The sequence below is a fragment of the Mauremys reevesii genome, linkage group 9, assembly GCF_016161935.1.
Source record: "Mauremys reevesii isolate NIE-2019 linkage group 9, ASM1616193v1, whole genome shotgun sequence".
Classification (NCBI taxonomy): Eukaryota; Metazoa; Chordata; order Testudines; family Geoemydidae; genus Mauremys; species Mauremys reevesii.
The window spans coordinates 23344790-23369283 of NC_052631.1; the positions used below are offsets into that span (position 1 = coordinate 23344790).

Consider the following 24494-nt stretch of genomic DNA (forward strand, 5'->3'; position numbering starts at 1 on the left):
CGAATATGCTTGACATTCTGCATTTCTAAGCTGTTCTGTGTGCCTGACTCATTTTCCTTTTCCTTATTCTCTGTTGTCTTTTGAATTTGTGCACCTCCTACCCCAACATGAATATCCAAGTGTGCCACTGTGCAGCAATAAAAAACAAGCAGATACTTGAGAAATTAGACCAAAGCACTGTAGTTCAATAATAATAATCACAGCCTACTGACAATAATTAAGGAACTTCATACCATTTCTTTGTGAAATGTGTGTAATATTTTACATTCAAAAAGTGTTAAATTAATCCTAAAGTACCGCATCAGTCAAAGGGGGTGTGCAGAATCTAGACAAAATGCAGGTGTAACCATAATTTAACACATAAAAAAAATCTGTCTTTTAAAGTATTTCTAACTCATTCATAATCGTGGTCTCCATCTTACAAAAATTGTACACATTTAACGCAGTTTTTAGTTCTCTGCTGCCAAGCATGACATTATGACTTTTTTTAACAAAACACATCATCCTCATCATGGGAAGGTTATAGAGGAGGAAAAGGTTTTACATTTTGAGTTTAGGTCATACTGTGTTCTTATGTTAATGAGCTTGATAGCCAGAAGCCAGTGAGAAAGAAAGCTCTGACCCTCTCTACCATAAGACTCACTATTTTTGTTGACAGTTCCCTGCCTGAAGAGTGCAGTTGTCACTGTACATCATCTAAAAGAGGAAGCAAATCTGAGATGATCCAGTCCCCTTTGACAACTTTAAAAATTAGATCCCAGACTATTCAGTTGATCTGGTATTCAATGGAGAGCCAATGTAACTTCCAGAGCACAGGAGTGATGTGTTTGTGCTTATACTGATGAATGGGTAGGATGCTGCATTCTGGACAAGATGAAGATTTTATAGGGCCTTTATGCTCATAGTTATTGTAACAGTCAAGCCTGGAAACTACAAATGCCTAGACCATTTTGGCTAGATCAGCATCTATTAAGAGTGGAGAAACCACTTTGTCAACTGTATATGGAAGGAGGCATTTTTAGGAGCTGTTGCTTATCTGGATTTCCAATATCAGTTAGGAGTCAGGAGAACCTTAGTGGTCTAGGGGCAGATAATTTTAACAAGGAGGATAGGAGATAAAGTTAACATGTTGGTTAATCCCTTGAACTCCGCCACCACCTCGCTCCCCAACTAACATTAACTCCATCTTATTTGAGATTTTTGTTCGCTTTTTCCTCTTTATCCAGGCCCTTCCTTCAGACAGCTTAGCTCTTGATGCAAAATATATATATAGCAAATGCTGTCTGCACACTGCTGGCATTTTAGTCCAGACCATTTCCCAGTGTTTTACATATATATTAAAGAGGGGAAAAGATAACAGTTTGTGAGGTTTCTGAAGGCAGAGATGTGTGTGTCTATTATAGTCCTTTAAGGATAGTTTGGGAAGAGGGACTTAAACCATAACTGTGCATTTATTTGTACCCAGTTAGGTCACCAAGATGAGTCAGTAGTGTCCAATGACTGACAATGTCAAAGACTTCTGAGGTAAAAAAGGGGAAACCTCACTGTAACTGGGTGGCAGCATTTACCTGAACCCACCCTAACCTGTTAGCAGTTGATGAACCTACTGGATGGCGTTAAGGGTATTTTGCTATTTCATTGTCACATTACTCTACCCAGATGTAAGACAGTGGCTCTCTACGAGAGAGGATGTAAGATGTGAGCGCAGCAGTCCACAGGGAGGAATTCTGAGAGCAGCTAACCCTGAAGAAAAGGCTTGAACTGGATTTTGTGTTTCATTTAATGTTCATTTTGTGAATAAAACTAAACACCAAAAAGGGGAGAAGTATTAACCCTCTATGACTTATGTGGACGGGGTCTCAAAGTCACTGGCTTATATTCACTATCCTCTGTATATTGTTTGCCCACTTTGAGATCTTTCAAGTGTTTTTGTATGCCAGGGTTTTTAAGAGTAGAAGAGTACCATGAATACCTAACAAAATAAAGATTGTTCTCACTAATATGGGATGACAAGTCAGTAAAAGCCATCTGTGCCCTACTATTTTTCAATCCCACATTAAATATTATCGCTGTTGTAGGCTTTGGAGTGAAATTCATTCAACGCCGTTAACAATAAGAACTGCTGTTTTAGATTTGAAATTACATACTCTGCATGCGGCAGTTTGCTCTGTAATAACAGTGCCATTTGGATGAGTCAAAGCTGTATCTAGAATAGCACAATCTGTACATGTTCTAAACATATCTGTCTCCAGATTGTGTGAACACAATGTAAGCCTTGCTTAAAAATGGTAGTGTTTTAATAGCTATTAAAATAGAAAAGTAATTAGTAACTATTTATTTTTAAAAAGTGAATGCCCCAAAGCCGGACAGCTTTTAGAGCATCTTGCTAAAAAAATCTTTTTTATTAAACTTTTTCACCATAATTGGAAAGAAGATGGAGGAAAGAGAAAACCAATTTCCAAAAAGAGCTCCTAGAATCCACAAAGAGAGAAGTGATATTCCTTACTGCAGGGATTGGTAACCTTTGGCACGTGGCCTGCCAGGGTAAGCACCCTGGTAGGTCAGGCCGCTTTGTTTACCTGCTGCCTCTGCAAGTTTGGCTGATCGCGGCTCCCATTGGCCACGGTTTGCTGTCCCAGCCCAATGGGGGCTGTGGGAAGCGGTGTGGGCAGAGGGATATGCTGGCCGCTCCTTCCCACCGCTCCCATTGGCCTGGAATGGCGAACCGCGGCCGGTGGGAGCCACGGTCAGCCGAACCTGCGGACATGGCAGATAAACAAACTGGCCCAGCCCGCCAGGGTGCTTACCCTGGTGGGCCGCATGCCAAAGGTTGCCGATCCCTGCCTTTCCGTCTACTATGGGCCTCACAATGCAGATCTAATATACCTGTGCAGCACTGGCATACAGGCACTGCAGAAAACTGCAAGATTAATAACCATACACAGACACTACTGAGCCCCTACATCAGCTTGTTATACTGTTCTACATGTAAACTTTACAACATTTAAATTTACATTGAATATTAATAATTAAATGTGAGAAATGTATAAAAGTTTATAAAGTTATATCTCCATTGTAATGTCTACAAGAAAATCAACCACCTAACAATGGCTAGGGTAGTTAAAGACAGCTAATTTTTATTTTAAAACTGCTTTCAAATTATTTGGAATCATCAAGTTTTGCAACAGCTAGCCCATGTAGTCTTATTACTGATGCCCTCAACCCTTCTCCTCTTTGTCCTCCCACTGTTTGTCTCACTCACATGTGTCTTGTTTCAAATTAGATTGTAAGCTCTTTGGGCAGGGACCATGGGGTATGAGTAAAGTTTAGAAAGTAGTTTGATTTTCCATTTCATTGCACCTAGTGATTTGCTTAAGACACAAAAAACTCTCTCTCTCACCTAATGTTTCTTTCTGTAATTCATGGCATCTGTTTTGTAATTCATTCTCTTGTTGGAGTGAAGTCTGAAGCTGCTGACTTTTCAACTCAGCTGCATCCGACACCAACTTCAAATGTTTCACCTCCTCCTGCAGGGACACTTTATCCCTCTGGAATTCTGCCAGCCTTTGATTCAGTCTGGATACTTCTGAAGAAAAAATTATGTAAAATGTTAATAAATTTACATTCTAAAATACAAACACATTGCCATAATCCCAATGCCTGTCTTTTGTTAAGAACTCAGTATTTGCATTAATCTGTAATTTTACTTAAGGTACAAAGCCATTGTATGATATTTACATCAGCACTGCATCTTTCTGCTGAAAACCCAGACAGATGAAAGAGGTGGCTTTTCCAATGCATGTACACTCAGGCAACTTCCACTAGGTTGTTGAAATATTAAGCATGAAATGCAATGTGAATGATCCTTCTTTTTAAATGAGTAAGCATAGGGATTTATGCATACAAGCTCCATTAATACTAACCTTTTATCTGTAACATCCCTGAGCAGTAAGATGAAAATAAACTCCTAAAAGCTCACTAACAATGGTCACGTTGGGATTTGTTTTTTGTTTTGGGGGGTTTTTTTGGTCAGATATTGATGAATATTAGAGGACAAATAATACAAGTTTTAATAAATAATAATGTAGAATTTCTCTTAGATCTCAAAATAAGATTCATATGGATTTATCAGAAAGACACACATTAATACCAGTATAATAAAAATACATCTGCATTTCCATAACCTCAATTTTACAAACATATGTCCAAGATGAAACTTACCACGCAAGGTCCCACTCTGAGATTAAATGTTTTCTTTTTCAAATATTCAGGATAAACTTCTCATTTTCTCAGTTCAGTATATTTAACACTACATTACATTGTACCAGTCCTAAAACAGGATCTATCTGGGCAGTCTTAGTCCTGCATGTAGTCCCACTGAATTCAATAGGGATCCATGCAGGCTACCTGTGGTAGACTGGAGCACATAAGTTTAAAAAAAAATAAAGTTCATTTGTTATTATATATTTTTATGTCCATTAACTCAAAATTGTCTGTTATATGAAAAAGAAAACATTAACAAAACTCTTTCATTATTCACTTTTGATATTTGAATGAAGTGATCCAGATAATTAACTATCAAAGATAACTATTGAACAAGTGCAATAATTTTTAGGATTTTATTCATATCTAAAACATGTTAAAAGGATAAATTCTTAAAGCTCCAAGGAGACAATGTGGCTTTAAAAAGTATATTGTTTTGCCTGATGGTAGTTGAACTGATTTATACCCCTGAAGATGGCTTTGTTGCGAGGCACCCAAAAGTCTCATCAATTACAAGCAACTAGCACAGAATGCAGCAAACTGATTATTGCTGAGGGTGGACGTGGACAGAGCAGATTCTGCCCACCTATTGCATCTTTGACTTCAGTGGGAGGTATTCCTGCATATACTAAGGCTGAATTCGGTCCACTGTATTTTCCCACCTCAGTAAACCTGTACCTTACCTATGTATTCAAAACAAAATTCAACACTGAGCAACAGGGGTTTATTTGAACCCAAACCTTTCTAATCTTTGAAGCCTCAGACTCCATTTCTGAAATACAAAACAAATGTATAAACCCATTTTGAAATCAAAACTGGAAGGGTTCGTAGAGCTTTAGTGGAGACATCCATGGAACTAGCCCTTTTTAAAAAACATACAGTATTTTTAAAACTTAGTTCAGACAGTCTTTGAGAATAATATCAGATTTTATTTTTCATTTCATTACTTATTTTAGTTATTACTGTTGAAGAATCATATGCTATGTCTTCACCACACAAAGATGAGGTTTTTTTTACTGTGGGATAACTAATGCATATTAGCTATACTGCTGTAAGAGCCAAGTGGAAACAAGGCACAGGTCATGTTTGCCACAAGGTAAATAGGCCAGGTCAACTACAAGTGGGGGGAATAGTACTGACCTCACCTCACTACCTCACGATAACTACGGCCCCTTGTGTGACGGAGCTGTTCTGGCGGGACCCAACTGAGAGTGCCAAATCAGGACCAATTGCTTAAACAGGCAGTTAGCAGCTAGGCTGGGGGGTTTCACCTCCCAAGGCAAACCAAACCAGCCAGACAAAAGGACTTGGTCTCACCCCACTGGCTAACCACAAGCAACACACAAGCAATTTCCTCCAGTCTCCCAGTCTCCCATATCACCACAGTGCACCTCTAGGGGGAATAAATAAAATGAAACCAAAACCCCAATAAAAAGAAAGGTTCCCTCCCTCGATCCCAAAACCCCCAGACCAGTCCAGGTATATATATCAGATCAAACTTAAATCACACCAATCCTTTATCCTCTAAAATCTAAAAAATTAAAATAAAATTTAAAGGTAGGGAAGAGAGAAGGAATAGAATTGAAAATAAATGGAATTATAATATCAAAGTTCTTAGTTCAGGCTTGCAAAGTTCTGCAGTCAGGGCTGAAAGCTGTAGTTTTCTGGAATGCAGTTTAGGGTATCATCCCCACCGGGATGTCAAGTTCAGTCCCTGTGTAAAGCTGTCCCCTGTTCAGCTTCAGTCCAGAGAGGAGAAGAGAGAGAGAAGAAAGATGGGACCAGAGAATCAGGAGCATTAGAGCTTTTCAGGTGTATTTTTGTTTTTTCATTGTTTAATTTTTTTATTTTATTTGTGAAATGGAGCACATGAGTCCATGAGCCTGTCGTGTCTGCCTTCTCCTCCATGGTCTGCTGTCTCTCCATGGGTGTCTCATTATGTCATTGTGTCCTTAATGGTCCTTAATGGGCAGAGCCACAGCTAAGGCTAGAGCAGGCTAACTTGTCTGGGCTTGCAGCAACACAGCACAAGCACAAACTAACAAAATACTACCAACATTCAGCAACATCAACAATAATACAGACAAACAGACAGCATACATACAGACAACATAATTATAACCAGCAACCTGAAACCTTGGTACAGGACCTTTTTATCACCTTTACTACTTGTTTGGATTGGGTATTACCTCCCTTGCAATATCCATAACAATAATATCTATAACCCAATACCATCAAATGAAATAGATAAACAAATGAAAAAAAACATGATTGCAAACCATCCCTGTCTGGCTGGGTCTACTACAGCTACAGCTGGGCTAGAGCTAGTCACACTAGAGCTAGCACTGAGTGATTCAAAATATCAAATGTATGTTCAATGGAAGATCTGGTTTATGAAAGTCATAACACTTGGCAGTTTTTTTTTGCATGTTTCATGTATGTTTTTTTGTTTCTTTTCCATGCAGTTCCTAAATAATGACTTTATCATACACAAAAGAGGCCAAAATATAGTTATTTTATAATAAATAACCAATAACCAAATTTATGTTAGAATTTGTAGATATTAGCCATATAGATATGGTTAGCCATGAATCTTGGTAGGGAGCCATTTCTTTCATACAGCACATCAGTAGTGTGTCTCTTTTCCCATTTGGTAACAAATGTTACATTGTTTCAAAATGAAACTGTGTTTTACTGTATAACTTTTCTATAGCAAGTTAAAGTAAGTTTTCCTTTCTTTTTTTGTTTTTTTCAAGTATTTTTCATTTTTAGTATTGTTGTATTTTACAGTACAAATTAGGCATTAGTCATTTGTTACAATTAAAGTTATTAGCAAAAGCAACAATTACATTACAAATTATATTTATGTGTAATAACAAATTATTGCATGTCAGTGTCCATTTACAATCATGTCATTGCACACCCCTGTGGCTCAATTTTATTGGAATTTGGGTTTTCCTTTAACCTTCTTCTTCTTTCTCTTTTCTCTAAACTCTTCTTTCTCTTTCCTTCTCTCTCAACTAACATTTCTTGGGCTTTGATAAGTTGCTAACTCTGTGCTAACAGTCTTTCTCAACCTTGCAGCTAAAGCAAGTCTTTCTTCTCCTTACACTTCTTTTAACTTCTTAGCTGCTATGGATTCCACGGCTGGACTTCTTAGCTGCTAGATGCCTCCAGTCTGAGCTACAGAGAGTGAGCATAACTGACTCATCTGCTAATCCTGCTATTCTGCCTCCAAGCTGCCAGCCTCATCCCTGCCCTGCTGACTGAACAACTTGCAACTGAATTGCCACTGAATGTCAACAGCAGCAGCAGATCACACATCCCTGACTGTGGACTGCACACTCCTGTCCCAACACATTTGTCACCCACACAGCCAGGTGGTTATGTGGCACACTGGATCTCCCAACAGCTTCTCCACCTCTAACTTCTCACAACTCTTAGTCCCACCTGGATCTCTTCAAAGTTGTTAACAGTGGGATGGATCTCAATTCAAGTCAGTGGATCCATTCACAACACAGACTTTCTTTGGCTGTTAAGGAACTTGAACTTCTCTTCCTTAAATCACTTTACACCACTACCATGACAGTTCCTTGCTTGCACTCTTCTCCTTTCAGCAATTCACCCCTAGGAGAACTCTAAAGCACCCCTTCCCCCCCACCACCTCTGCTCCTTCCTCCCTCCACAGGTCCAGCTTGCTCTCTCTTTACAGCTACAGCAACTTCAGCAACTACAGACACCTTTCTAACAGGTCATAAGTAGTCTCCTTCCCTCTTCACTGAACAAGTCAGTAGACACAGTGCTCTCTTGCTTAACACTACACCTTGTTCAGTACTGAACACATGAAATCTGACTGTTTTCAACTGCTCCCCCTTGCAGACTGCACACCTAACTGGCCTGGAACTGGTGCCAAACCCAGACCAACACTGGACTCAGTGGCATGAACCACCTAACTAGCCACTTTGGAACCGTTCACAAACTCATTTTCCCCAGCACACTAACTACTCAGCAGACAACCACAGTGCAGACACAACCAGCAGACTAACAAGACCACTGAATCACTCCTGGCACACAACAACTTTGGAGAACCTTCTGTCTTCTCCAGACACACACCTCCCAGACCTTCACATTCTGCCAGACACACAGCACAGCTTGACACAGACAGCCCTTTTTTTCCAGGCACACTTCAGGGAGACACACAGGGCAATTCACAGCTTCCCCAGGCCAGACACACTGGTTCTCACACAGACAACAGGGATATGACTGGAGTTCCATCTGACACACTTCCACAGGCCTTCCTGATTACACAAGGTCCACATCTCACTCATCTCTCCACTCAAACTTTAGGGATCTGCAGGCACACCTCCTCTCCCACCCTACCTAAGCCTCTGCCTTCTCCACACTATTACCTGCACTGCTTCAAGCCTAGTCTCTTACCTTTTTCTGAATTTCACTACACAAGCTTCACAAGCCAAAATTACAGTTTACCATTTCCTTTTTACTTCCTCTTTTTTACCATTCTTTTTTCCATTACCTAATCTGCACCCTCACCACCCTATTCTTCATCCATTTATCTCTCCTTGATTCTTCTCTACTAACCTGATTATCTACTTCCTGACTCTTCTGAGACTTCTTTCCTTCTTGAAACATTTTCCTGCTAACCCTTCTTTTCAGATTCACTCACCTTTTTCCAGAGACTCACCAGAAGAACATTCCTCCACAGGATTCCTCTCCTTTAGCTGGCTACCTGGCCAACACAGCTGGCACAAATCATCCACTCCAATGTAACTCTTTACAATAACTTCCCACAGCTCAAACATTTTTCATCTCACTTCTAACACTTTGGGGGTGATTTACAGCTAAAGAACAATGACATAAAAGAACTTCCTTCACACATTCACCTCTGGTGGCTGAGCTCCACCCTGAAGAGAGATCTTCTCTATCAAGGTGGATTCTTGGAGCTTTAGCTCACTTCTAAACAATCACACTCTTTGTTCACAACACAAAGTAAAGTTGTTTTTTCTTTTTTTTTTTTTTTTTTGAATGCTCTATACTTTCTTTTTTTCTGACTTTAGCTCATTTTTGCTTTTTTTTTTTTTTTTTTGTTGCTTTTTTTTTTTTTTTTTTTTTTTTTTTTTTTTTTTTTAGTGTTTACAGCCTTGCACCACTGCCTAATACACCACATGTGTGAGTGATGTTGATTATATATTTTAACCACCCCTTTTATTCCCAGAGTACTGACTGAGTTATACAACATACCAATTCAAACTGCAACCCCACAGTAACAGCATTGACATTTCTTCCATTGCATTTGACTTGTTTGTGGGGGCATTTCAATTCCTGTTGCATCTGTCAGACAAGAGGTTGCACAAACTGCTGTTCTTTTTCTGCTCTTGATTTCTTCTCTCTCTTCTTCTTTTGCTTTTTCTCCTTTCTCTGCTGACTTTTCTCCTCATCAGTCACTCTGTTCTTGTCTCTCTTCTCTAGCAGCAGCTCAAAGCTTTCTCTTTCTCTCTTTCTCATCTTTTCTTCTCTCTTTCTTTCTCTCTCATCTCTCTCATCAAAGCTCTCTCAAGTTCTCTCTCCAAGTTTCAATCTGCCAGTTCTTGTTCTGTTGGCTTCAAAGTTTCCTTCTTAAGACCAAACTCTGTTCTGTGGATCCAAGTGGGACCTGGTTCTGTTCACCAAGCAAAATTAATTGACCACCAATGGATCCCTCCAGGCCTAATACCTTAAACAGAGACCATTTTCTGTGGATCAGGACACAACTACCCCTGGAGCCAGTCAATTGGTCTCACCCCACTCTGACACAGTCTCCAACACAAGCAATTTCCTTAGACACCAAAACTGCCAGCCCAGACCACTCAGTGCACTCGTCCAAGGGCCCAATGGTTATGAAAAAAAAAACCTCTCAAAAGAAAACCACAACCCCCAGTCCAGACACACAAGCACTCGTCCCAAAACACCCAGTCCATCAGACCCACCCCCCCAGAACAGGTTCCTGGGGATAAATGGTTGTAAAAAGCCCCCTTTAATATCTAAAAAACATCCAAATCTTAACAAGGAATCACAAAGAGACAAGGTCATTGGACACAATGATCTAAAGTACATATCATAACCACAAAGTTCAGATTTGAATCTAAAGTTTAGATTAAGTCTCTGAATAAATCCAAAAGGTAGAGAAGGAATTTCAGTCAGGATTGGCAACAGTTTGCAGTCTTCAGGCAGTGTTAAGATCAGAGTTTACAGTATGCTGGGCAGACTGCAGGTTTTTCAGGAGCAGGAGGGATCAGCCCCAGGCGGGATGGGTCGTTCAGTCAGGTAGAAGAGTCATTTGTCAGGTCTGCCTTGGCAGGGCAGATCCAGATGGGAGTTCAGTCCAGTCTTGGGGTGGAATTTTGATGGTCTTTCCAGCGGAGAGAATCCAGGCAGTTCTTTGTGGAGATTTACAGCAGCTTGGAGCCTTAATGCCAGTCTGTCTCAGGCACAATAGCTCATGGGCTCTGTCATGGATCTGCTGCCAGGCCATCAAAGACAGCATACAGAACTAACTGGGTGAGCTTATAATGGCTCAAGCAAACACCTAGAACCAGACCTTGCTTGAACATACACCCCACCAACTGCAACCTCTACTATTGATGATACAGACATATAACATTCATAATTATAACCTTGTCTCCCCTGTGATTTTACCACAAGATAGCTAACATGCACTGGTTATCCCATAGTAAAAACATATCTTTTGTGATACTTTTAGCCTTTATTTGTTTTATTGGATGATGGTTATGATACGTTCAGTAGTTAGGTGGTATAATAAGAAATATAATATGTTTATTACAGAAGTTTAGTCTCATTCTTTAGAACTGCAAATAATAGGAGTTTATATCAGTTTTCCCTAGTTGCATGCATCTGGGTGCCAATAAAGAGAGATTACATCCCAACCAGAATGCCCCTGCAAGGTTAAAGGGCACATACTGTTGCCTGTTTGCTCTATGATAAAATGAGATTGGCTAGTTTAGCATGTCAAGTATTTAAGAATGCAATGGCACTAGTCAGTAAAATGACTTTTATGTCAACATACTTGTATCTTTTCCAGAGGACACTACAATGGTTCTTTTCAAGTATGTTCTAGTACACAGAAAAAAAATATGACTGCAGTACAAAATTATTTCATATAATCATACCATTTAACTAGTAAATAAGATAACCCACCTTCATGTTTCAAATATATTTGTTAAAACAAGCTATTTATTTACTGTCCTTAGTTTCCAAAGTATTTCCTCTAGGAACAAGACTCCTAGCGCAGAGTTTCCCAAACTTGGGACACTGCTTATGCAGGGAAAGCCCCTGGTGGGCCGGGCTGGTTTGTTTACCTGCCATGTCTGCAGGTCCGGCTGATCGCAGCTCCCAGTGGCCACGGTTTGCTGCTCCAGGCCAATGGGAGCTGCTGGAAGCGGTGGTCCCTCGGCCCGCGCTGCTTCCAGAAGCTCCCATTGGCCTGGAGCAGCGAACCACGGCCAGTGGGATCCGCGATCGGCCAGACCTGCAGACGCGGCAGGTAAACAAACCATCCTGGCCTGCCTGGGGCTGTCTCTACACAAGCGGCGTCCCAAGTTTGGGAAACACTGTCCTAGAGCCATGAAAAATATTTTGTGATATGCTGTTTTAATCCAACAACCTTTACTTATTCATATTACTAATTATTATTATTATTATTATTTATATAACAATAGTGCCCAGGGGCACCAGTTAGGAGCAGGGCCCATTGTGTTGGACATCGGATACAAACAAACCAAAAGAAAGGCTCAAAGAGCTTACAGTCTTAGGCCTCAATGCTACAAGTTGTTCTGTGCAGGAGCAAGATCCAACCACACCACATGAAAGATGTTGTATGCTTAGGCCCCAAATAAGGGCACGAGGCACCAAGTTAATGTAGAATACAACACAGAGTAGAGGAGAGCAAGCAGATAAGGATTAGAGGAAGAGAAACATAAGGTTGCCTATATTAGCTAAGTGTAGGTTGAATAGTTGAAAAAATAATTGATTACGTATATACAAAGCTTTGTACTTATTTTATAACGCTACATTTGAGCAGAAAGATCCTAAAGAACCTCTTGCTGAAGACATTTAAAACTAGACAAGACAAAAACCAAGTAAATACATTGTAGGGGACAAACTTATGCTGGCAGGGGAATTAACTAGGTCTTTTCTTTATCTATGAGTCTATAAAATATATGTATTAAAACCTTACCCTGACAAACTTTTAGACTATGACTGTGTCTAATCCTGCATTCCTTGGACACTCAAAACTCCAACTAATTTCACTGTGTTTTTTGTGTGGCCAAAGAATGAAAAATAGGGCATACTATGTGTTACTTAATTCTTCTGTTTACTTTAAAGTCAGGAAAAATGTTAGTTCTGAATGTAGAGCACCCTCTTTTAATACACCAATCTGTATCTATGGATAACAAGAATGTTTGTTTTGGGAGAACAAGGTTCACTTTTGATATATGCTTGTTTTTGGACTTGCAGTAGTGGGTGTTCAGTTGTGTTTGTATCACTTTTATTCGTATTACTAGTTACAATATTCCTGACATTGAGATTAAGTCTCATTTGTATCTGTCAAACCAACAACTGCATAATTCTTTATGTTGCCCACAGGCAGATTTTTAATAGTTTATGCAGGCAAGTACTTCCATTAACTATGCCTTATCATAATTGTTATCTTAATACTTATTAATACTGATGTGTATTGACAAAGGCACTGCACGGTACACAAAAAAAGTGATTAAAATGTAAGTTACCACTTGATATTAATTATCCAGGTCTGAATAATGTCCATACACAATCATTTTTAAAGATTTTTAAGAATGTCATGTATAAACTAGTCCAGGACATTGTGGCTCAAGAGCAGCATTTCATAAACCCTATTTTTACATCTATGACATAGAAGACAAGTTCTCCAAAGACTATTCCTGAAAACTACAATAAAAAAGTAGCACTATAAGTGATCCAAACACTGTATACTTTTAAACTAAACTAAAAATAATAATTTACTAAATCCTAACACTGATCTCAGAGAGAGTTAAGGCTACATGACAAGGCAAACTTGCAAAAACGATGAAAACATACCAGACTGGGAACTAATGAATGATTATGGGTAAGGGATTTTGATCCAAAATTCTGGATTTCAGGGATGTGTACACACAAATATAGTAGTTCACTACCTGAAAGGGATACATGGTGTGCAGTGCAGGACACATTTCACCTATAGAGGGGACCTTCAACAGGCCATATCATTAACCTTAAAAATAAATCATTCTAGATATTATTTTCTTGGAATTTAATTAATGCAAAGGCTCTGGGAATGAAAATTACTAACAAGCAAACAGATAGGATATTTCTGTAAATGTAGAAGTGTCTTCTAGGTCACTTCTACCGGAATAATAGTTGAATGGAAAGACAGTGTCTCATGAGTAATTCTTACATCATGCTACAGGACAATAAAACAAAGCTGAGATGTTACAGCTGGGCACCTGAAACATTACTAAGGCATCCAATTGTTTCAAGAGGGGAAGCATACATATTTAAGAATATTACAAATTAATAAAACAGTACTTCAGAAAAGAACAGCTGGCACATTGTGGATATTTTTAAATACCATAAATTATTCAGACATATGACTACATATTCTCTTTATTTTCATAGGAATAACAAAGGGGAGAAAATACAGAGCCTGTTTCTAGAGTTCTTAATGTCCTCGGTTTGTGACATCATAATAATTTCCATAGCAATCAATCAACTGTAATGTCACAAACAACTGATTGTGAAATAAGGCAGGAAATATGCAAGAAGAGTGGAACCCTTAGTGCCATGCACTACACTTAGTCTTCAGTATTGTTAAAAGATTGGTTCATGATTCAAAAGGCAATACAGAAACATTTAAATCTTTTATTCTAGCAAAAGTTAATAGTAAAAGAAAGCAACTTGCTTGTAATACTTGTCTTCAGATGGTTACAGTACTCACTCCTTGGTGCCTGCTCCCTGCATGTAACTGGGGTCAGAACATTCCGAGCTCAGTGTTCTGAGTTAATATACACCTCAGTGCATGATGCATGCCTACACTCACTTCTGAGGCATAACAGCATACCAAGCGTAACTGCCTCAACTACTAGTTCCTATTATAGTGCAAAACATTAAAAACTATCCTAATTCAGCAGAGAAAGTGGGTGAGTGGTAATCTATTATAATAATTATTACCTTCCGAGAACAAGAACTGTGGGTAGATAATTTCCTTTTCTCCAAAGTTAAACAGTCTAACAAAGCCACATGTACATTTTAAAGTGACTAAGAAGCCATTCGTATACTTCTGAAAACTCAATAATTAACCTAATGAGAAAAATTTTACCTGATCATTTGTTTGTTTGGGTTACATCTCTTTCTAAGCGAATTTCAAAGGTAGTTCAAATTTATTTATCAGCAACAGGGCTTGGCCATACCCCTTCCACCACAAGAATACTTCCACAGCTTATTGAAACAGTTACATTTACATTAATGAAAAATACCTAATGCGACCACTTACTTAACTCCTAGTAACTCTCTACTTCATCCCTAGTAGTGATTCTTTTAGAAATATCCAGAGAAATCCAGGTGGCATGGACTGAGGAAGAAGTCCGTCCCAGAAATGTAATGTTCAAGAAACCAATTTTCATTCTGGATCCTGAGCTTGCCCACTCAGAGCTAGGTATGAACACAGTGAGCGGTAAGGATCAATAGGACAGGTAATAAGACAAAGGATAAGATTTCTTCTTCCACAAAAACAGTAATTTTGGAACAGCCTGGAGTGCATCTTCCTGCCAAAGGATGGTTCTGTGGAAAACTGAAGGTCAGGCCTATAGTGCTGAAGGATGATCCAGTGGTAAACCTGCAGATTTTCCTTTTGATTCAGGAAAGTGACCCAGTACAGGATGAGTGGGCTCTGATCTTTTTTGGGATGAGTTTACCTGCAGAGCTGAATATGCTTCAATGAAGCAGCGGTTGATGTGCCTTGGTATGAAGCATTTGGATGCAATTAGGCAGAACCATCTTGGGTGAAAGGGAATTAACCAGGATGGTTTTTCTGAACAGGTCAATCCCATCAAGATTTTTTTTAATGCTGTTCTCACATCCAACATGTGCCACATTTTTTTCTTTTGGGTATTCAGGATTTGGACACGAAGCAAAAATGATTTCCTATGAAGTTGGAAAGGTGAATTATGTGGTAGGGGTGCTAGCATGGGTCTTGGGAGACCTAGGTTCAATTCTGTCCTCTGGGACAGGCTTCCTGGGTATCCTTGGGTTAGAACCAGATTTGTAAAAGTGTTTAAGCAGCTAAGGATCCAGATAGGTGCCTAGTGGAATTTTCAGAAGCATCTAAATGCCTAACTACCATTAAAATCAATGCAAGTTAGGTGTTGAGGCACTTTTGAAAATTCTACTAGATGCCTAGCTCCATCTTCAGGTACTTAAATACCTTTAAAATATGGCCCATAGTATCTTTGTGCCTCAGTTACCCATCTTTAAAATAGAGTTAATTGCACTTCCCTACTACACAGGGAAGTTGTGAAGATAAGTACAGTTGTGAAGATAGTAAGGTCCTCAGATACTATAATAATGGGAGCTACATACATATATTAGATAGATAAGATCAACCTTGGTTATGAATGACTCCAAAGCAAGGAGCGTGTCCTTTCTCTCTTGTAAGATGAAGTAAGGATCATGGTCCTTTTAGAGCAGAGATATCAGAGACCCCTTTGCCATGTAATTGTACACATATTGATAGAAAAGAAATACAGGGAAGTAGATATCATTGTTTCAAACACATGGACTGTGACAGCTGGGAGCATGTAGTTAGGCCCCAACTAGGAAAGGTAGGTCTAACTTGGTTTGGATAGGCATACCACACTTAAAAAACAGTAGATATCTTCTGGTGATCTATAAGAGACTGAGATAACTTTACATTTAAAATGCTGTTTAATGGTGAAAATATGTGATGTGACAGTTGGAGGTCTTAGGCACAAGCCTATGCTATACCATAGAAAAACCAGAGAGTTGGAATTCCTGACTTCCTGGGGATTAATCTCTTTGTCCCAACATGAGTGTGAGAATTCAGTCTGCATTTTTGTGTTGGCTGCATGGGGAAAAGAATTATGGGATGCATGAAGAATACCTATTATTTCAGAAGAATCTTAGTTAGGATAAGCCAACCCGATGGACAAGCTATTAGATTCAGGTAAGAAGACATTATTTACCTTGTACAGTAACTGGACTTCCTCAAAATGCATGTCTCTATGACTGCCAGCAGTGCCTGTTCATCTTGCACATATTCCCTACACATCCTCATGCCTCATACGAAGGACATATAAGGCTTTGAAGGTGAACCACCCTCAGTTCCTTCTCTACTACAAGGTCCCAAGGAGATGAGACTCTGAAGCAGAGAGGAGACGGGCAGGTAGCAGAGCACACATAGAGAGACACACATCTATACAAGTAACCTCTTTTTTTTTTGAGTAGTGTCCCTGTGTGTGTTCCACTTGAGGTGACTCCCTAGCAGTACCCCCTGAAGGAGGTGGGGGCTTCATAAATCAATCAGGCTGTCTATAGGACTACAGAGCCAAAGGCAACATCTGCCCAGGAAGCATCAACCAAGGCACAGTGTCTCAAGAAAGTGTGGATCAAAGACCATGTAGTAGCCCTTCATGTTTCCCTAACAGACACACCCTTTAGCAAGGCCATAGATGTGGAGTACGATCTTGTAGAATGAGCAATGACTTTAGGGAGCCAGGATACAGTAACAGCTGTATAATAGGCTCTAAGTGGGTTTCTGGTATGAAACCAGAAACTCATTTAGAAAGTGGGTTTCTGGTTCATGAGGCTTGGGTGAAAAGAGCAGGAGATAAACTGATTGATATGAAAATTAAAAGTAATCTTGGGTAAAAACATTGATGTGGTTAAAGAGAAACTATCTTTGAAAAAGTCGGTATTGGAGGGTCAGCCACTAAAGCTCCCAGTTCTACATTCCTTCGGGCACAGACAACAGCCACTATGAATGTCATTTTCATGGAGAGGTTCATAGGTGAGCAGATTAACAACAGTTCAAAGGGTGGCTTCATCAAAGCACTGACAGACAAATTCAAGTCCCAGATAGGGGTAGGGTGTCTAACATTCAGGAAGAGGTTCGACAGACCCTATATAAATCTCAGTGTTGCAGGGTGAGTGAATACTGAGAAGTCTTGTACCAGAGAATGGAATGCTGTGATGGCAACTAGGTGTGCTTTAATGGAACTCAAAGAAAATCCTGCTTTCATCACAGTAAGTAAGTATTCTAACACCTCAGAGATAGGAGAGTCAACAGGAGACAAACTATAGTGAGTACATCAGTGGTAAAACCTTTTTCATTTCTGGGAGAGGAGAATTTGCTGAGAAGACAGTGGTCTCTGGAAAAGTTCTACTTGGTCAAGAATCACAGCCTTATTCGAGGTGGCCAGTATTACTGCTGCCTTCTGCTTTTTGATCTTTTGAAATACTCTTCCTATTGGTTGCAGAGGAAAAAACCTCCAGATTTGGCCATTTGGAAACTAGTGAGTCTATTTCCACTGATCTCTGGTGGGCTTCCTTTATGAACAAACAGCTTGGTTTTGCATTGCTGAATACAAATAAGTCCACTTGATGGTAGCCTCACTTCCTTATTTGAACTGGAAATCTTCCTAGTTCAGGAACTACTCTGCTTATCTGGAAATACCCTCAAAGGACTCTAAAATGATGTTCTTCATAGGAAAGACTTGATATTGCTTCTGTGTTTAGATATGAGAATTTTGTCACAACCTGTTGGTTTATATATGTTATATTTGCAGTATTTTCTGACTATAACAGGACATGCTCTTAAGGCTCCTAGAAAATCAGTTCTCAGGTTGGCAAAATCAGCTCTCTGTAGCTTCTCTGTCCTCGATCATGTGCTCTGTGTGTTGTGATTTCCAAGTAGTCAAAACTGGGGAAAAAACACAAGGATCTAAGTTGCGAAGAGAATGCACTACTCAAATCGTTATATTTACTTTTCCATGCATTTACTATGGTAAGACCCGGAAGAAATCTCAAAGTTCTCACATGCAGTTTTGTCCAGAGAATGATCTAATGCAAGAAACTAGTATACCTAGGAAATGCAGGTAAACCCAGATAGAGGACATCCTGTTGAGATGACACTGCAGAGATCAGCGTTTGGACACTGTTGAACATTTCATGAAGCAGGAAGTTTCTGGCTCTCCTTGTAATCCTTCTTGCAACTCCTAGGCAGACAATCTTCTGGAGGTGGTGTCACAGACCTCTTCTTCAGCTTATTGCAAAAGCATGTGCCTGGAGCATGGTGAGAATTCTTTGATTCGCATCCTGTGTGCATTTGTTGGGAAAAGTGGACTTGAAATTTGGCAAGGGGAATTCTGGTCAGAAAGGTGCCTATTGCTGTTCCAGTGAAAATCCACTGAAATTTGTCCAAATTATAAGCCACTGAAAATCACTATTTACATGCATTAACTAGCGGTTTCTTAGAGTCTAGCAGCAAAACTATCTGAACATTTCATCTGTGCCGAGTATACTCCACTCTCTGTACCACCAACAATAAGCAGGATGACCAGATAGCAACTGTAAAAAATCAGGACGGGGGTGGGGGGTAATAGGTGCCTATATAAGAAAAAGCCCCCAAAATCAGAACTGTCCCTATAAAACCAGGACATCTGGTTACCCTAACAATAAGCATGCTCAGCCTGGGGCCCAGCAGGACTTTTTATTGCAACTGATCCTCCACGCTGCTGGGGAACATGTAGTGCTGGACACCAAAAGCAGAGAGGCTCTCTCTCCTGTGCTGTCAGTGATCCCTCCTTCTAGCTAATGATAAGGGGTAAGATGTAGGAAAGGAAATGTTAGAGAGACAAATACAGGGATAGAGGGGGAAAGGGACAAGTTAGGGAAGGACAGGAGCAGAGGGAGATAGAAACAGGGAGAACAGACAGAAGACAACAGGTTGGGGGAGTGAGCATTGCATTCTAGGATTAGAGGCAGAAAGGTCTATGTACATGCTCCCTTCCAGAACCTGGAAGTGAATTCAGGATTCCTGAGTTCAAACATCCTTCTGGTGTCTAGCAAATAACAGTAAAATCTACTGATAAAATGTATGTCTCATCCCCCATTAATGGCTGGCCCACGTAGGGGATAAAAGGCTAATATTGCTACAGTTGCTCCACTGGATATAGTGGTAGAGGTCCGTGGAATGGTTCTAAATGTCCTGGCTCTGCTGGTGATCCATGTGGGAGCCATCATGATTCCATATGATGGAATTTTTGTCTTTTCAGTTTACTTTTTTCAAAATGTAAGAAATTACAAACACCTCCCCACCCCTTTTAAAAGAATGTTAAGGTTGCAAAGTCAGGCACTCAAAAAGTAGAAAATTCCAAAATTAATACTGCCTCATGGAACCTTAATTCCGCCCTCCGGCATGTCTGCATTATGAAACAGCCTTTAATTCTGTGATCACACCCCTGCCTCATTCAGTGCACATTATGAACAGTGTTCAGGGGTGTGTCATGAGTGAGGATTTTGTCTGTAGATCCTCTGCCTCATTTGTTGCAGAAGCTGAAAGGTGTATAGTGATTGAGGTAGAGACGTGTAGGAAGAAAAAGGATGGTCTTGTGGTTAAGACAGTTGAATGCTATCCTGGAGAATTGGATTCTATTCCTGCTTCTATTACAGAGTTCCTATGTGATGCTAGTTAAGTCACTCAAACCAAAATTTACACAGGTAGCCACTAAGTGCCTGTTCTTAACTTTTTAGTGTTTGACTTTGCAACCCTAACATTCTTTTAATATTTATTATATTTGTATGCATGTAAGCATGTTCCTCATTTTCTGGTCGCCCAACTTGAGACACTTAGTCTGATTCACAGAATTACTGAGCGCTCACAACTGCAACTGAAGTAATCTGGCATTTCTTAACTTTTTAGTGTTTGACTTTGCAACCTTAACATTCTTTTAATATTTATTATATTTGTATGTAATATAAATAACAGTGGGATCTCACAATTACTTCTTGCTTCCCAGTACAGAGTGCCAAAGGTAAACTTAGTGCTGCTTCTGCATTGTGGGGGGAGGGTGATACTGTAGTAGTCAATAAGCGGACCACAGGCGCTTTTGAACAGACTGCAAAATCTTGTTACGTACTTATTATTGTTATTACGGTGTGAAAAATGTTTCTCTGGAGTTTGGACCTTGAGTACATCCTGACAAAGAAATTTGGACCATGATAAAAAATAATTGACTATCCGGGGGGCGATAGATGAGATGACTTCAAGGTCCTTTCCAGTCCTGCATTTCTATGATTCTCAGATTCTCTAACACTAACCATCTTGAATGAGTATGACACCATAGGAAGACCGAGAGATATGGCAAATTAAAATATCTTCAAATATTAGGATCTTAGGCTAAAGCACACATAGTGCCTGTGCTTCAATCTGAAAAGTTGATCCTATAATTTTCAGCAAAGAATAACCAAACATTTCACAATTAAATATGCTATTAGAATATCTTTTAGCAACATTCTGTTCCATCTTGAAAAGCCTTTTCTTAAATGCCAAGCATTTTACATGCTGTGTGAAGTGATATTATAATGGGCTTCATAATTTAAAAGGATGTCAGATTGACCCCATCTTGCTTTGTGCACTGTTTGTAAATTGCAAGAAGCATTCCTTATAATAAACAGTGAATTGTATTTGAAAATGAAGATTTTAATTAAAATCTTAAGCTTCCTGCTGGTAGCTAGTATCTTGCTGCAAAATAACTTTGTCTGTGACAGCAGGCTCAGAAAAGTCAACTCATTAAAAATTATCACAGAAAATTTTCACTGCCCCTGTGTGAACTGTCAGACTGGCGCATAGAACAAAATAGTTTTCTTTTAAGTAGTATTGCATAATGGCTTAAGACTACTTTATGATTAGACACACTATGAAAGGAAAAGAAGGTACAAGAAAATATCCCACATTTTCATTTTGACCAATCTAACTTCTGTTTGGTTGAATGAAGGATAAGGAAGATGCCTGTAGCTACTCAAATAAGTAGAATTCTGCAGGATATTAAAAAACAAGGGGTATCTTGCCTTATGAGTAGATATGTTTTCCCTAGTATCATTCTTACTTATTCTACTGTGGTTACTAAGGTCCTACCACTCAACAAAATAAGAGCGCTATACCCTTACATGTATTTGGTTTAGTGTTTACTTTGATGCCAGTATTACTACTCTATCTTAATTGTTAATTTGTATTTTATTTTTGGAATTGGTAAATAAAGTTTCATGTTTAAAAAGCACTGGCATCAAAAGTAGTTTCTTTGTTAAGTACTCATTTATCTCTGTTGCCAGTTGAATTATGTAACTTAATTTTTCAAAGTGAGAGCTGAAAGATTGAAATCAGAGAGCATTCAAAATATGCTATGAATTACAAAATACATGTACAGCAAAGCACAGCTTAAATGACAGTACATGCACATGTTGACAATGAGGTGTACTTTAGTTATTTTTTAAAATCTTGAATCTGCGGTATCTAGTTACTCAGATAACAATTCACACTCCAGAAATCAAAAATAATTTCATAACACGTGTGTGTGTGTCTTCAAGAAGGAAAGGTTAAAAAAGTGTGCCTAATTTTGTACTTCTGCCCTGTGGTGAAAGATTATAAACATTTCTTTACCAACTACTCAAAAAGGCAGGCCCAGAAAGCCACATTCAGCAATATCTGTACATTTAGCAGGACAGCTACTTTATTAATTACATTGAAGTCCATGCTTTGAAGACCAAAATTTGTAGAACAAATTATGGTAAATACAGCTAGAAAAATGTAGAATGTCAGACCCAGGAGGTATTAATAGGTAATAATTGGAGATATACCAATCTCCTAGAACTGGAAGGGACCTTGAAAGGTCATCAAGTCCAGCCCCCTGCCTTCACTAGCAGGACCAATTTTTGCCCCAGATCCCTAAGTGGCTCCCTCAAGGATTGAACTCACAACCCTGGGTTTAGCAGGCCAATGCTCAAACCACTGAGCTATCCCTCCCCCTAAGGGAGCTTTTTGTGAATTACAAAAATGTATGTTACAACATATATGTTTATTCCCTGCTCAAGTTTTAGATTAATTGAAAATGTTATATGAAGTGAGGACAGTATGTTTTAAATACAATTTCCTATAACATATTTGACATTTTCAAGACTAACTACGAAATACTTCTTATACTTGTTATGATCAGTCTTACTACACTGTTTACATGCTTTATATTCATATAGCAGTTTGAGTTCTATAATTCAATTTTTATTTAAAACATATAAGTGAATTTAGGGCTTGTTTGAGGACCTTACAGAAAGTACAAGTAATGCAAACTGCCCCCCGACTCCTGTGCATATGCCACTACCCTGTTTTGTAAAAAGCAGGTTAAATTCTCAAAATTCTTGGTTTATTACCTTTAGGGGTTTGCGGGTAAATTCAGCTTCCATTCAACCCTGGCCTTGCTAAATTATGGACAAGAGTGCCAGCTGCAATAGTGGGGAGTGTGGCGATGGTGGTGATGCAGACATCTGTCCCATTAGTAACCGGACTTAGCTCAACTCCTTTTACATAGGCCACAAAGAGCCAACATATAGTTCAAGCACTTCTGCCCTAGGCCAAATTAAGATCCACAACTGAAAATCTATCACATCACATATCTCATGGGCCATCCCAGTTCCCTATCTTCTGTAATTTTAGTTTACAGTTTTATACGCATAATCCAAAGATTACAATATCTTACCAGATAAGTAGTATACAGCTCAAAAGTATTCATGTATTCTTTTTTTTTTTACACTGTATAAAACCATGTATTTTTGTGAGCTGTGGTTTTAATTTTAATTTTTATTTATTTTATTTTTTTGGCATGCTATTCTTTCCTCTTTTATAACTGGTGAGGACCCCATAAATCCTTCCTGTTTCTTCGGTTCAATTTCAGGCTGAAACATGGGGTTAGACGCTGGCGCTGTCTCTTTAGCAAAATAAGTGTAAATGAGTCATCTCTTCTGAACACAATCGGGGCACCCAAAAACAATTTGGGCTTCTTGGTGTCTTGTAAAAGGACATGGCTGTAGTGTCTAGGTTCCCAATTTTAAAACCACTGCCCGCAAAAATACACAGTTTTATACACACAGTCAGACACTCGTTGGCTAGAGTTTTTCAAATAATCCACTCTGCAATAGCGCATTTCTGGAAGGAGGTGGTGGCTCTTATTTTAAAATCTTGGTATGATAGCATTGGTTCAAAAGAAAGCATTCTATGATGTAGCTGTAGAACAGCTTCTGATTGCTCCAGCATAGTTTCCTTCTAAAGCTCACCACCCAGAACAGCTATCATTTCACTACTGGCAGCCCAGGGGTAGGATGCTTTGCTCTGCACGTGTTCAGTGACACAGACTCTCTTGCTGCTTTATTTTTTCTCTAAAGCCCTTTCTTCTTTGCCATGTGCTTATTTTTCCCTCTTTCTTTTCTTTCATAACCTCTTTACTCTCTTTCAAACTTTTTAAAAAACCGTCTCTCCTTAATAAACCTAACCAATCTTTTTTTTTTAAACTCCTTTCTTTAAAATTCTCACAAAACCCAGTTAAGCATGTCAAAACACAAGCACACAACCTTTCCCATCCAAAAGTCAAAGAAGAATAAAAAAAATTCAAAATGGTAGACCGTGCCAAACGTGTACATGACCAAAAACGGAGGGCAGGACATAAGCCATAAACAGGGCATGGAAACCTGTCAAAGAATACATGGTGATGAATACTATCGAACCATATACTACTCAAATATTATTGCAAGTTGATGATTTACCTGTTGCTGCGTCTTTGCTTATAGTTTTTATTTGTAGAAAAATCTCTTCTCTCAGTCCAGTCCAGTTGTCTAGCTTATTAGATGCAACTTCTTTAATACTGAAGAGTTCTCTTCTAATAAAGGGAAGTAACGAAAGAGTCTTGCTTAGAGTTAACCGATGGTTCTCCAATCTTTTTCTGCAAAAACAGAAAAATATTTACAAGATCAATCTTTTCTTTAAAAGCCAAATAAAAATGTCTGGTAAGATATTTTCAAATTGTGGCTTTACCAAGAAAAATTGCTAATAACTTTCCCTTCCATCGTATTTTATGTTACAA

At 39.1% G+C, this 24494-nt stretch overlaps 1 protein-coding gene across 3 annotated transcripts in view; it reads right to left on the reverse strand.

Annotated features, from left to right (window-relative positions):
- LEKR1 (leucine, glutamate and lysine rich 1) overlaps window positions 1-24494 on the reverse strand; it is a 128224-nt gene that overhangs the window by 62626 nt on the left and 41104 nt on the right. For all 3 annotated transcript variants that reach the window (XM_039488816.1, XM_039488815.1, XM_039488817.1), the window contains 2 exons: window positions 24178-24353; window positions 3401-3586 (listed from right to left, as the gene is read on the reverse strand). In XM_039488816.1, the coding sequence (XP_039344750.1) occupies window positions 3401-3586; window positions 24178-24353 (362 nt within the window). The remainder of the gene's footprint in view (window positions 1-3400; window positions 3587-24177; window positions 24354-24494) is intronic.